Source organism: Boleophthalmus pectinirostris, unplaced genomic scaffold (genome assembly GCF_026225935.1).
Source record: "Boleophthalmus pectinirostris isolate CB_2022bp ecotype Guang Dong unplaced genomic scaffold, ASM2622593v1 HiC_scaffold_17, whole genome shotgun sequence".
Taxonomy (NCBI): Eukaryota; Metazoa; Chordata; class Actinopteri; order Gobiiformes; family Gobiidae; genus Boleophthalmus; species Boleophthalmus pectinirostris.
In genome coordinates this window covers 37,996,540-38,011,548 of record NW_026571115.1, presented here as the reverse complement: position 1 = coordinate 38,011,548, position 15,009 = coordinate 37,996,540, and the positions used below count along the sequence as shown (strand labels likewise).

Here is a 15,009-nt window from a genome sequence, read left to right as displayed (position 1 = left end):
TCCCGTTCTAGTCCCCCTCTAGTCCCCCTCTAGTCCCGCTCTAGTCCTCCTCTAGTCCTCCTCTAGTCCTCCTCTAGTCCTCCTCTAGTCCTCCTCTAGTCCTCCTCTAGTCCTCCTCTAGTCCTGCTCTAGTCCTCCTCTAGTCCTCCCTCTAGTCCTCCTCTAGTCCTCCCTCTCTAGTCCCCCTCTAGTCCCCCTCTAGTCCTCTAGTCCTCCTCTAGTCCTCCTCTAGTCCTCCTCTAGTCCTCCTCTAGTCCTCTCTCTCTAGTCCTGCCTCTAGTCCTCCTCTAGTCCTCCCTCTAGTCCTCCTCTAGTCCCCTCTAGTCCCCCTCTAGTCCCCCTCTAGTCCTCCTCTAGTCCCGCTCTAGTCCTCCTCTAGTCCTCTAGTCCTCCTCTAGTTCTGCTCTAGTCCTCCTCTAGTCCTCCTCTAGTCCTCCTCTAGTCCCCCTCTAGTCCCGCTCTAGTCCTCCTCTAGTCCTCCTCTAGTCCTCCTCTAGTCCTGCTCTAGTCCTCCTCTAGTCCTGCTCTAGTCCTCCTCTAGTCCTCCTCTAGTCCTCCTCTAGTCCTCCTCTAGTCCTCCTCTAGTCCTGCTCTAGTCCTCCTCTAGTCCTGCTCTAGTCCTGCCTCTAGTCCTCCTCTAGTCCTGCTCTAGTCCTCCTCTAGTCCTCCTCTAGTCCCCCCTCTAGTCCCGCTCTAGTCCTCCTCTAGTCCCGCTCTAGTCCTCCTCTAGTCCTCCTCTAGTCCTCCTCTAGTCCTCCTCTAGTCCTCCTCTAGTCCTCCTCTAGTCCTCCTCTAGTCCTCTAGTCCTCCTCTAGTCCTCCTCTAGTCCTCCTCTAGTCCCTAGTCCTCTAGTCCCCCTCTAGTCCCCTCTAGTCCTCCTCTAGTCCTCCTCTAGTCCTCCTCTAGTCCTCCTCTAGTCCTCCTCTAGTCCTGTTCTAGTCCTCCTCTAGTCCTCCTCTAGTCCTCTCTAGTCCCGCTCTAGTCCCGCTCTAGTCCTGGTTTAGTCCTGGTTTAGTCCCGGTCTCTAGCTGGCACCAGAGTCTGGACTAAACTTGTGGAGTCAGAGTTTGAGGTTCAGGTCTCTGTGACTCTGTTTTTATTTTTTCATTCCGCACTCTTCTCTCATTTAAAGTCTGTCTCTCTTTTGAATTTCATGATGATTATTTATGTTCTGGTTTGTTTGTTTTGTGATTTTAATATATTTTTGAATGACTTTGTCCAAATAAACGTGTTTGACCAGAATCCACAGACTGATGTGAACTGCAGCAGGTCAAACGTTTCTCTCTGTTCTGAGACACGTTCTGCTCAAAAACAAACACCAGGTTTCGTGTTTTTCTCGTTTCTGTTTTTGTCGTTTTCAGACCGTGCGCAGACGCAGGCGCAGACCGACGCTGTGCTCTGATTGGTTACCTGGCGTTGGCCTTGGTCCCGCCCCCCGAGGCCGTACTGTGCCTGTGATTGGTCGAGTTCTCCTTCTCTCCGCCCGCTCCGGCGCCGCGGCGACCGTTCCTGGAGTCGGCGCCGTTGTTGCGCTGCTTCGACACGAACACGTCGTGCGGTCCGGACGCTGACATCTGATTGGACGAGAGCGGAGAGGGGAGGGACGACTTCCTGTCTCTGCGCTCCTCCTGAAAACAACACGACACGGAAACATTTAAACACGGAAACTCTAGAAGTATTCATGCAGAAAAAAGGACGAGGAAACGATGAATTTATAATAAGATGCATTCAGTGTTTAAAAACCTCTGTTCTCCTCAAAGCAGAGGAAGGACACAAGGACACGAGGACACGAGGACACAAGGACACAAGGACACGAGGACACGAGGACACGAGGACACGAGGACACAAGGACACGAGGACACAAGGACACGAGAAGACAAGAACACAAGGACACGAGAACACAAGAACACGAGGACACCAAGGACACGAGGACACAAGGACACGAGAAGACAAGAACACGAGGACACAAGGACACGAGAAGACAAGAACACGAGGACACAAGAACACAAGGACATGAGGACACGAGAAGACAAGAACACGAGGACACAAGGACAAGAGAACACGAGGACACAAGGACACAAGAACACCAGGACACGAGGACACAAGGACACAAGAACACAAGAACACCAGGACACGAGAAGTCAAGAACACGAGAAGACAAGAACACGAGGACACAAGGACACGAGAAGACAAGAATATGAGGATACAAGAACAGGTGGACACAAGGAAACAAGGAGACGAGGAAACAGGGAGACGAGGAAACAAGGAAACAAGAACATGAGAACACCAAGACCCGAGGACACGAGGGGATCATCTCTGGGGACATCTTGTGTTTTTTTGTTTTTTTTTCTTGTGTTTTTCTTGTTTTTACTGTAACTCTCTTTAAACTGAAACTCACCTCGTCTTCGTCCGTCTCCATGGTCTTCCTCTTGAGCGTTAGCCCCTCCCCCCTCCTCTTAGGCTCCTCCCTCTCCTCGCCGTCGTCGCCGCGCCCGCCCGTCGTGTCGTCTGATTCGTCGCTGGCGCTGAACCCGAGCTCGGCCAGTCGTCTCTCCCTCTCCTTCTCTCGCTCCTTCTCTCTCTCCTTCTCCCTCTCTTTCTCGCGCTCTCGCTCTTTCTCGCGCTCGCTGTGTTTGCGGTCTCTGTGGGCGGGGCTGAAGGGCGAGGTGGGCGGGCTCGGGGCTCTCTGATTGGCCGCGTCGCTGTCGGAGTCGCTGGAGTCGGACTCGGAGGAGGAAGAGGAGGAGGAGGAGGAGAGGCGTCGCTCCAGCAGACACATCCGTTTGAACCGCTCCAGCTTCTCGCGCTGGTGCGACCTCTGGTCCTGATTGGACGAACCCGAGGCTCCGCCCCCCGAGCCCCCGCCCCCCGAGCCCGACTGAGACGAGGCCTGAGCCCCGCCCCCAGAACCCGGACCAGAACCGGAACCGTTCTCCTCTGACTTCGGCTTCTGCGGAGAACCAGAGACCTGCGGTTAGGGCATCAGGGGATAGTCCCGGTCTAGTCCCGGTCTAGTCCCGGTCTAGTCTCAGTCTAGTCCCGGTCTAGTCTCGGTCTAGTCCCGGTCTAGTCCCGGTCTAGTCCCGATCTAGTCCCAGTCTAGTCCTGGTCTGCTTTAGTCTTGCTGTAGTCCTGGTTCAGTCCCAGTTTAGTACCGGTCTAGTCCCGGTCTAGTCCCGGTCTAATCCCGGTCTAATCCCGGTCTAATCCCGGTCTAGTCCCGGTCTAGTCCCGGTCTAGTCTCGGTCTAGTCCCGGTCTAGTCTCGGTCTAGTCCTAGTCCCGGTCTAGTCTAGTCCCGGTCTAGTCTGGTCAGTCCCAGTTTAGTCTCGGTCTAGTCTCGGTCTAGTCCCGGTCTAGTCCCGGTCTAGTCTCGGTCTAGTCTCGGTCTAGTCTCGGTCTAGTCCCGGTCTAGTCCCGGTCTAGTCCCGGTCTAGTCTCGGTCTAGTTTCTGTCTAGTCCCGGTCTAGTCCCGGTCTAGTCCCGGTCTAGTCCCGGTCTAGTCCCGGTCTAGTCCCGATCTAGTCCCAGTCTAGTCCTGGTCTAGTCCTGGTCTGCTTTAGTCTTGCTGTAGCCCTGGTTCAGTCCCAGTTTAGTCCCGGTTTAGTCCTGGTCTTAGTCCCGGTCTTAGTCCTGGTTCAGTTCTGACCTTTTTGAGGCGTTTCTCATGATTTCCTTTGATCTGAAACAAAAAGACAAAATTTTCAGTCACGTTTAAAATTAAATCCATTTATTTTCAGTCTCGATGTTCTGCAGCAGATGTTTAGTGTTTATAGACAGAACTGTTACTGCAGTCGACTCGTCAAAACTTTATTTGTAAATCAAAGTTTAATTCAGTGTAGTAATGATGAAAAGGACAGTTCAAAGATGGCGTCCGTGTTGTCAATATTAAACCACAGACAGTACAAAGATGGCGTCTGTGTTCTGTCAGTGTTAAACCACAGACAGTTCAAAGATGGCGTCTATGTTCTGTCAGTGTTAGACCACAGACAGTTCAAAGATGGCGTCTGTGTTCTGTCAGTGTTAAACCACAGACAGTTCAAAGATGGCGTCTATGTTCTGTCAGTGTTAGACCACAGACAGTTCAAAGATGGCGTCCATGTTCTCACCTTCTTCTTGCCGCTGTCTGGCGCCGGTTCTTTCTCCTTCTTCCTCTTGTGGCCGTCGTTGCTCCGCCCCTCGGCTCTTCCCTCCGTCGACCTGCCCTCCCCCCCTCTGACCTCCGACCCCCTCCCCCCCTCCGCTCGGCTGTCGCCGCCGCGGGACACCTCCTCTCCTGAAGGGGGCGCCTTCTTCTTGGGCGGAGGGTCGTCTGTGATCTTCCAGCGTCCGACCTCGCCGTTGTCCAGGCGGCGTTTCCCCGAACCGTCGGTCTGGTCCTGGAGCCACACGAGAAAAGATCAACATGATCGTAAAATATAATCAAGAGTATGAGCGTAAAATATAAACACGAGTACGAGTGTAAAATATAAACACGAGTACGAGTGTAAAATATAAACACGAGTACAAGCGTAAAATATAAACACGAGTACGAGTGTAAAATATAAACACCAGTATGAACGAAAAAACATAAACACGAGTACAAGCAGAAAATATAAACACGAGTACGAGCAGAAAATATAAACACGAGTATGAACAAAAAAATATAAACACGAGTACGAGCGTAAAAATATAAACACGAGTACGAGCGTAAAATATAAACACGAGTACGAGTGTAAAATATAAACACGAGTACGAGTGTAAAATATAAACACCAGTACGAACGAAAAAATATAAACACGAGTACAAGCAGAAAATATAAACACGAGTACAAGCAGAAAATATAAACACGAGTACAAGTGTAAAATATAAAAACGAGTACAAACGTAAAATATAAACACGCGTACGAGTGTAAAAATATAAACACGAGTACGAGCGTAAACATATAAACACGAGTATGAGCGTAAAATATAAACACGAGTACGAGGACTCACTTTGCCGTTGTATATGTTTGTATGTGCGTGGGTTGTGTGTATGTGTGTGTGTTGTGTGTGCGTTGTGCGTGTTGTATATATGTGTGTGTTGTGTGTGTAGGACTCACTTTGCTGGTCTTTCCCTCCTTGTGGCACTTGGGACACTCCCAACAGTTGGGGATCTCGTCGTTGATGATGCCTTCAGCTTTTCCCATCTGAACAATACACACACACACAGAAAGCAGGTTAGTCCAACGTGCACCATCACGTGCACCATCACGTGCACCATCACGTGCACCATCACGTGCACCATCACGTGCACCATCACGTGCACCATCACGTGCACCATCACCATCACATGCACCATCAGACCTCTTGGTGAACCACCTCCTGTGTGTAGAGGTGTTCTGGTGGTGTTCTGGTGGTGTTGTGGTGGTGTTGTGTGGTGTTGTGTGTGGTGGTGTTCTGGTGGTGTTGTGTGGTGGTGTGGTGTGGTGGTGTTGTGGTGGTGGTGGTTCTGGTGGTGTGGTGGTGTTCTGGTGGTGCAATGGTTGTGTTCTGGTGGTGTTCTGGTGGTGTTGTGGTGGTGTTGTGGTGTTGGTGTTGTGGTGGTGTTGTGGTGGTGTTCTGGTGGTGTTCTGCTGGTGTTCTGCTGGTGTTCTGGTGGTGTTGTGGTGGTGTTGGTGGTGTTGTGGTGGTGTGGTGGTGTTGGTGGTGTTGTGGTGGTGTTGTGGTGGTGTTCTGGTGGTTCTGGTGGTGTTGTGGTGGTGTTGTGGTGGTGTTCTGCTGGTGTTCTGCTGGTGCAATGGTTGTGTTCTGGTGGTGTTCTGCTGGTGTTGTGGTGGTGTTGTGGTGGTGGTGTTGTGGTGGTGTTCTGGTGGTGTTCTGCTGGTGTTCTGCTGGTGCAATGGTTGTGTTGTGGTGGTGTTCTGCTGGTGTTCTGGTGGTGTTCTGGTGGTGGTGTCTGGTGGTGGTGTTGTGGTGGTGTTGTGGTGGTGTTCTGGTGGTGCAATGGTTGTGTTCTGGTGGTGTTCTGCTGGTGTTCTGTGGTGTGGTGGTGTTCTGGTGGTGGTGTGGTGGTGGTGTTGTGGTGGTGTGGTGGTGGTGTTCTGGTGGTGCAATGGTTGTGTTCTGGTGGTGTTCTGCTGGTGTTCTGGTGGTGCAATGGTGGTGCAATGGTGGTGTTCTGGTGGTGCAATGGTGGTGTTCTGGTGGTGCAATGGTGGTGTTCTGGTGGTGTTGGTGGTGTTCTGGTGGTGTTGTGGTGGTTGTGTGTGTTGTGGTGGTGTGTGTGGTGGTTTGTGGTGGTGTGGTGGTGGTGTTCTGGTGGTGTTGTGTGGTGTTGTTGTGTGGTTTGTGGTGGTGTGGTGGTGTGTGGTGGTGTGTGTGGTGGTGTGTGGTGGTGTTGGTGGTGGTGGTGTGGTGTGGTGTTGTGTGTGGTGGTGTGGTGGTGGTGTTGTGGTGGTGTTGTGGTGGTGTGGTGGTGGTGTTCTGGTGGTGTTTTGAACATGTTTTGGTCATATTTTGTTGGTGTTTCTGCAGTATGTTCATACCTTTAAGCAGCTGGGGTGGATGATCTTACCTGGTTGTATTTTGTTGGTGTTTGGTGGTGTTTTTGTGGTGTTTTGGTCATGTTTAGGGAGTGGTGTGTTCGTACCTTTAAGCAGTTGGGGTGGATGATCTTATCTGGTTGTGTTTTGTGGCGTTTTGGTGGTGTTTTGGTGGTGCAGTGTGTCTGTACCTTTAAGCAGCTGGGGTGGATGATCTCGTTGCAGATGGTGCACTCCATGAGGCACAGGCTGAACTTGTCGTCAGGGTCGTCCACTGTGTCCTCTTTACCCGCCTCTCCACAGACCAGACACACGGCCGTGTGGGGCAGGACCGGCTGCAGGAGGCAACAGAATCACAGGGTTTACAAGTTTCACTTTCATTATGATGCTCTGAGTGTCCCCTCCCTCTGCTCTCTGTGCTAAGTCCCTCCCCCTTCAGAGCACTATCACACACACAATGAGTGTGTGTGATAGTGTGAAACTCCTGCACAAACATCAGGTTTGTCATGTTGTTGTGTTCAGGTTTGTGTCGTGTTTTTGTGTTTTTAAGGAGAACTGTCATGTGGGAGCAGGGGGGCGGAGCCTCGTACAGACTCGTACTGCTGACCATAAGGAGGGTTTGAATAAGGCCCAGGAGAGATCACTAGATTACTCAGATATGCATGACTCTAAAACCTCTTCAGGCAGGTTTGTGATGAGGAACAACGTCAGAATAAGAGAAAGATCCAAAAGTCCAGTTTTTAGAGCAGAACCTTTAAAGGCCTAAACCCTGATTTTTGCTGAATCAAAGGAAACAGTGAAACTGAACAGTGAAAACAAAACCAAAAGGAGGATCTTATTTCAGTGCAGTATTCATTGGCAGGAGTCGTTTGTGGAGAACATGTGATTAGCTCAAGCTGTGGCACTGATCCTCCGTCTTCTGACAAAGGAATGATCCTCGCAGCACTGTTCAGCTCAGGACGGAGGCATTTCCCTCACACATGAACAGGGTGTTTGGCGTTTGGTTTGTGTTTGTTTGGAGCAGCGAGAGCAGAATGGTGTAAAAGAAAAGAAGCGCCTCCCACGGACGCGTTTGTATGTGGATGCGTGTAAACTCCAGTGAAATAACGACGCTGCAGAGGCACTGATCCTATGACATCATCTCTAAGTGAAACCAGTGCGCGGTTACCATGGAAACAGCTCCATGTTTGTTTCTGATGCTCCTCGAAATGAAGCCCATCTCACCTCAGAGCACAGGCTTCAAGAGGATCCAGCTCACACTTTTACCTTCTATTATTCTACTGTAATGAGAATATTATTGTCATTATGATCCTGTGTGTTAAACGACACGAACAGAATCAAACTGAACACAGAAGAATCAACACTGAGTCAATACTGAGCCCCAAACCACCACCACAATAAAACACTTTCTCTTCTATTCCCATGTGTCCCTCAGTGGGCCAGGTCTAAACCAGGTCTAAACCAGGTCTAAACCAGGTCTAAACCAGGTCCATGTGTATATTTTAGTCTCTGTCTCTTACACTTCTTCTGATCCGGCTCCAGAATGTTCTAAACACATTCAGGAAACGTTCTGCTCTGTTCTGTCAATGAGGCTTTTTAAGGATCCAAACCTGACAAAAATGAGTCTGTAGTTTTGATTCTCATTTTAGTCGATTAGTGTTTGATTTTCAACACTTCTGACCCCCTCACATGTTGGTGTGTTACAGTGAAGAGCTTCTCATCTTTTCACAATCAAGTGTTCAGATAAACTTTATGCAGCAGATCGACCAAAACTAAACATCAGTTTGTGCTTGAGATTTAAGGTCGATACGGTAAAAAGTAGAGCCCGACCGATATATCGGTTGACCGATATTATCGGCTGATATGGGCACCTGGAGGCATATCAGCTATCGGCCAATATGCTTGCTGATAGGGGCCGATATTTCACGTGGGCATGTGATACGTCGTTATAAATCTTAGACTCTCTACATTCTGTTCATTTAATCCAATTTACAGACAGATAAATGTCCTAATATGTGGCTCCGCATCAGTATTTATCTACGGAGTCATTTGTCTGTGTGTGTCCGTACTGTCCCTGAACACACCACAGAGTCGCATCATTCACGTGTGTTTGTTTACACCCGCAGCCGTGCGCAACACTGAGATTATATTCTTTTTACGGACAATCGGTTTGAGTCTGGATTAAAAGGACATTTATTAGTGCAGATTTGTGATGTGGGAGGAGCCTGTGTGAGCGGTGAGTGTTGGAAATATGTCGACTTTGAAGCTAGTTTTTGTCATTTGTTATGGGTTAGCTGCTGTAGCTCCCGCACATAAACACACTGTTTTCTATTGGCATATTGTAAAGTGATTATATTGGTCGTATATTTGCTACTGGACCTGCACTGATATGTAAATGAGCTGTGAATAGAGGTGTGAATTATGACATTTGCGCATATAATTAATTACCGCGGCGCGCACGTATTTACGGCTAAAGGCTAATAGCGATTGTTTCTTTACTAGTTATGGGTCGGTCGCGAACGAAATGACTCTTAGAGCCGACTCTTTGAAGCGAACGACGGGAGCCTGATCCTTATTGGGAGCCGTGTTTTCTCTTTCTCACTTTTTTTCTCTTCACGCCGCCTGCAGACTCGTGGTTTGACAGCGGCAGCGGCTGAAAATGAAACTTTGAGATATTTGCATAGGATAAAAAAAGGAGCATATTTGGCTGTAGTTTTGCATAAAATAAATAAGTCCCGGTTTAGTCCTTTTTCAGTCCTGGTTTAGACCTGGTTCAGTCCTGATTCAGTCCTGCTTTAGACCTGCTTTAGTCCTGCTTGCAACAAAACAATCTGAAGAGCCACTTGGGAGCCAAAAGAACCAGCAGCTTTTAGTGAGCCGAGCCAAAAGAGCCGGTTCTCTAAAAAGAACTGGAATCCCCATCACGAGTGTCTAGAATGTGATGCAAAAATGCCATTAAACCAACCTACTGTCTGTAAATATGATGTAAAGAGGCAGAATAACAATAAATGTTGCCTAAATAAACCCAATTTAAAATCCACCAGAGCCAAACCTAAGTTTTTTAAACAATTCAACATTTACAGTGAATTTTTACATCACTAAATATATCGGCGATTATATCGGCAGCTCCAACTCCCATTATATCAGTTTCATATCGGCCACAGCAAATATCCATATCGGTCGGGCTCTAGTAAAAAGTGTAAATATTGATTTGATAAATCAGTCTCTCTGGTGCAGACAGGTGTGTGTGTTACATATGTATAGTATTATACTCATATATAGTGTGTGTTACATGTATACAGTTTATATACTAGGGATGGGCATTCGATGTCATTTTCTTAATCGATCGTCGGAAGAATTAACGATCGATTATCAATTAATCATGAACGTTTTTCTATTAAAATGATCATCATTATTATTACTATCTGCACTAATCTGCATCAATAAATTCAACTTTACGACATATAAACATAACGACTCTAGATCCACATCAGCTGTTTGACATTATAATGTGTTTAATTCAGTTTTGTTCAAATCTCACAGAAACAAAACTTAAAACCACATCACTAATTTACATAAACTAAGTGAAGATAAAACTCCAGCTCTTGTGTCGCTGATGTGGTTCAACTTGTGTTGGATTAAAAGACATGACTCAGGTGAATACAGGTCAGTGTGACCAGATTTGTGTTTGTCAAAACCAGGACAGCGTACGGGGGGAGGGGGGCGGGGCCTCGTCATCCACATTGAGCGACTCTCACCTGGAAAAACTTTTTCCCACTGGACACAGAAACATATGTGCTGCTTTATCCACTGTGCACATGGACTCACACTTGTCCCAACGCAACGGAAAGTGTGGAATTTCTTCTACAAATCCTGGTTAAATCCACATTTGTGCTTCGGTTCGTTACAGACTGACCCACTGTTTGTGTCTCGCTCCTTCTGATGCAGAGACACATGTACACACCTGTTTGGTCACGACACACACAAACATAGATGAAATTCTTAATGATCAATTATCCATTAATCGAATAATCCTGCCCATCCCTATTATATACACATATATATATATATTTGTGTATTCTCACAGCGGTGCAGACAGGTGTGTGTTTTCTGTACACAGTATTAAATCCACATAAATTCAGTCATTCTCACCGCGGTGTGTGTGTTATATGTATACAGTATTAAATATACATAAATATGTTAGTATTTTGGTTCTCACCGCGGTGCACTGTCGCAGCAGACACGACTGCTTCATCCTTCCTGGTCCTCCAAACTTCTTCATGTCTTTGCAGAAGTGACACTCTCCACACTCTGTGCGCAGACAGGCCTGGCACCGTCTGCAGCGGGTCCTGCGTCTGCGTGCTCCGCCTGCTCCGCCCCCCACGCCCCCCGCCCCCACCGGAGGGCCCTTAGCGCCGGACATCACCCCCCCGGTCAGCTACGGACACAACACACAAACACACACGTTAATATACAAAATACACACACGTTAATATACAAAATACACACATGTTAATATAGAAAATACACACACGTTAATATACAAAATACACACGTTAATATACAAAATACACACATGTTAATATAAAAAAACAGCAGAGCTCACGGCCTCTGCTCCTCCAGACTCACACTCACAGAGACAAATAAAAGTGAACTCCTTCATCACTATAATCACATTTCCAGCAAACACCTACAGACAAATACTGAGATAAACAATAATATTTTACACTCCAGTGATTTAAACAATCACAGTGAAGTGTGTCTTGTAGAAGAGACTTTATTTACCTCTAAAACGGGAATAGAAAAAAACATGAATCATGAGAAAATGGAAATGTAGCTCCAGGAAAATCACACTGTTTTAACCAGAGTTACTCAGACACACCCACGACATGTAAATGCTCTGAACGTGATCTCACAGATTCTGTTTGCACTGTGGAGCTACAACAGATTCAGAGCAGATGTGATAGATTTACTACATTTCTATATTTTTATTTGTTCACTTGCATTTATAGTTTTTCTGCCTGTGCGTTTGACTCCAGTCTCTTCTTATTTTCATTACTTATTTTGAATGTTTTATTTGGGAAAGGGAAAGAAACAATAAAGTCAGTCTAAATCTAAGTCTAATAATACTTCTCATACAATTTGTAAAAGAGTAAAATGTAAATATTTATATTTAAACATTCTGTCCAGAACATTACAGTTACACTTTTATGGGTAATGACTCACGTAACATGATAATTACTATATTGATTGTAAATATTTCACTGTATTTTGGAGCTCAGGATTTACAGTGTGCACATTTTCTTTCCAGAAGTCAGAGATCGTTGTTCATTTTGTTGTGATGAGGTTAGAGTTGTACACTTCTGTTGTTTCTGTGTGGCAGCTCAGGCCTCTTAATGCTTTGTCTATTTAAAAATGTTGGATTTTCCTGCGTTCCTGTTCCAGCGTGAGAACTTTACACACAGTCATTCATCGCAGTACAGTTTTGTATCAGTAGATTGAAGTCGACCGGTCCCGATAAAGCACAAATGTTAATAGTCGTACTTGTTATAGTTAATACTCCACTCTATTGCAAAACATAATAATAATAAAAAAAACAACTCAATATAAAAATCTAATCTAAATCTGCCCAATTATTGACATTCTACAGGGATATGATAAAACGGACTCGTGTCCATGTGTCCTAAACCCTGGAGTCTTTTACGGTCCTTTACACTTCTTTACAATCTGTTACATTTCTTTACAGTCTTTAACAGTTCTTTACAGTCCTTTACATTTCGTTACAGTCCTTTACAGTCGTCTACATTTCTTTACAGTCCACAGTCCTTTACAGTTTTTGTTTACATTTCTTTACAGTCTTCTACAGTTCATTAAGTCCTTTATATTTTGTTACAGTCCTTTACATTTCTTTACTGACCTTTACAGTATTTTACAGTCCTTTACATTTCTTTATAGTCTTCTACATTTCTTTACAGTCCTTTATATTTCATTACTGTCCTTTTCAGTAATTTAGATTCCTTTACAATCTTTTACATTTCTTTACATTTCGTTACAGTTTTTTTTTTTTTTTACATTTCTTTAGATTGCTTGACAGTCTTTTACAGTTCATTACAGTCCTTTACATTTTTTTTTACATTTTTTTTTTTTTTACATTTCTGTACTGTTCTTTACAGTCCTTTACTGTCTTCTACATTTTACAGTCCTTTACATTTGTTTATTCCTTTACATTTCTTTACAGTTTTTACATTTCATTACAGTCCTTTATATTTCGTTACAGTCAATTACAGTTTTTTTTTTTTTTTTACATTCCTTTACTGTTCTTTACAGTCCTTTACTGTTCATCACAGTTGTTTACCTTTCTTCTACTTTACAGTTTTTATATTTCTTTACTGTACTTCACAGTTTGTTACAGTCCTGTACAGTTTTTTTTTTTTTTTTACATTTCTTTACAGTTCTTTATATATCTTTTAAATTGCTTTACAGTTTTTACATTTCTTTTACAGTCTTCTACATTTCTTTACATTTCGTTACAGTCCTTTACATTTCTTTAGTCTTGTACATCTCTTTACAGTTCTTTATATTCCATTACAGTCAGTTACAGGTTTTTTTTAAACATTTCTTGAGATTGCTTGACAGTCTTTTACAGTTCATTTCAGTCCTTTACATTTCTTTAGTCTTCTACATTTCTTTACAGTCCTTTACAGTTCATTACAGTTCTTTCCCTTTCCTCAGTCTTCTACATTTCTTTACAGGCCTTTGTATATTGTTCGAGTCCGTTACAGTTTTTATATTTCTTTTACAGTCATTTACATTCACTGACAGTCCTTGACATTTCTTTACTGTCCTTTACATTTCTTTACAGTTATTTAGATTCCTTGACAGTCTCCTACATTTATTTAGTCTTTTACATTTCTTTACAGTCCTTTAAATTCCTTGACAGTCTTTTAGTCCTTTACAGTCTCCTACATTTATTTACAGTCCTTTATATTTCTTTACAGTTCTTTATATTTTGCTAAAGTTAGTTACAGTTTTTTACATTTCTTGAGATTACTTGACAGGCTTTTACAGTTCATTTCAGTCCTTTACTTTACATTTCTTTACAGTTATTTAGTTTCCTTTACAGTCTTTTAGTCCTTTACAGTCTCCTACATTTATTTACAGTCCTTTATGTTTCTTTACAGTTCATTACGGTCTTTTACATTCCTTGACAGTCCTTCAGAATCTTTAGAATTTCACATTTCTTTCCCGTCCCTTTCCAGTCCTTGCGTTTGTAGACTCCTCAGACCCAGAGACACCTGCGCACTGTCCTCCCTCCATCCCTCCATCCATCCATCCATCCATCCATCCACTCTTCCATTGTTTATGCCCCAGCCTCATTCTCTCACATTTCCCTCATTTACCTCCTCATCATCACCTGTGTCCAGCTCCACCCGCGCGCTTTCACTCACCTACGGCGTGTGATATGTTTAGAAAAGCGAACGCAATCTGTGAAATCCCAGTCAAATCGCAGCAGCAGAGGGTTTTTTTTTTAGCATCCCAACAATACTGGAGGAGGAGGAGGAGCAGCGGCTAGCGGCTAACGGCTAACGGCATCCCGCACGTTTCCGCCCCGCCGCGCCGATCTAAAACCGCCACGGCCGAAAACGTGACTGGGCATTTCCCACGGGCGCGGGTCAGCTTCCCGCTCCGAGCCTCGGGACGTTTCGGCGGGCGAAGGAAACGCGGCGAAACACACAAGACTCCGGATCGGCGAGGAGGGCGCTAGCGTGCTAACAGGCTAACGTCCGCTTCATTATTACATAAACACATCGCGCATTCGGCTCGTTTTTGGGGCCGTTGAATATTTTAAAAGCGCCGAATTGACAGAAACGTACGTGCGGGGGGTTAAACTCACCTTTTAATTTCCTGTGGCATGCCCTTGAGACGCTCATTAGAATTTTAGGCAGTAATTTCTTCACGCAGCTCTTCCTTCGGTTAGCACTTAGCCTCCGTTAGCATCACAGTACAATGCAGCGCTCCCATGTTGTTAGCCGAGCATTAGCCGCCGTTAGCGCCCCCGGCTCCGAGGCTTTTCCCGAACCGCCGGGGCTTGAAGCGCACCGGTACCGGGGGGCGAACCGAGAGCGGCTGTCCGTGCGAGGTCCAGCGGGGAAACGGCGTCCTGTCTGCCCCGGGGCGCACACACACACATACACACACACCGCTGCTGCTGCTGCTGCTGCTGCTGCGGCTCTGGGCTGGACGGGGATGCACTGGACTACAAACTCTACAGGACTACAAACATGGCGGCGCCGCAGGAGGAGAGGTCAAAACACTGCCAGAGGAATCAGGAGCGCAATTCATGCAAACTAAAATGAATGAAATATCTGTTAACAGTGTTGGGAAAGTGACTTTTAAAATGTAATCCCCTACAGATTACAGATTACACACACCAAAATGTAGTTTGTAACGTAATCCATTAAATTACTTAAAGTGAGTAATGTAATCTGAATTACTTTGGATTACTTG

General features: G+C 45.5%; 1 protein-coding gene across 1 annotated transcript in view; it reads right to left on the bottom strand.

Moving 5' to 3' along the window:
• The window catches only part of zgc:158376 (uncharacterized protein LOC100101643 homolog), a 23,595-nt gene extending 8,854 nt beyond the window's left edge, over nt 1-14,741 (bottom strand). The window contains 8 exon segments of the mRNA XM_055152525.1: nt 1,411-1,628; nt 2,399-2,950; nt 3,649-3,681; nt 4,109-4,378; nt 5,080-5,166; nt 6,693-6,836; nt 10,721-10,939; nt 14,396-14,741. Coding sequence (XP_055008500.1) covers nt 1,411-1,628; nt 2,399-2,950; nt 3,649-3,681; nt 4,109-4,378; nt 5,080-5,166; nt 6,693-6,836; nt 10,721-10,924 — 1,508 coding nt within the window. The 5' untranslated portion in view covers nt 10,925-10,939; nt 14,396-14,741.
• Nucleotides 14,742-15,009: the final 268 nt, after the last annotated feature.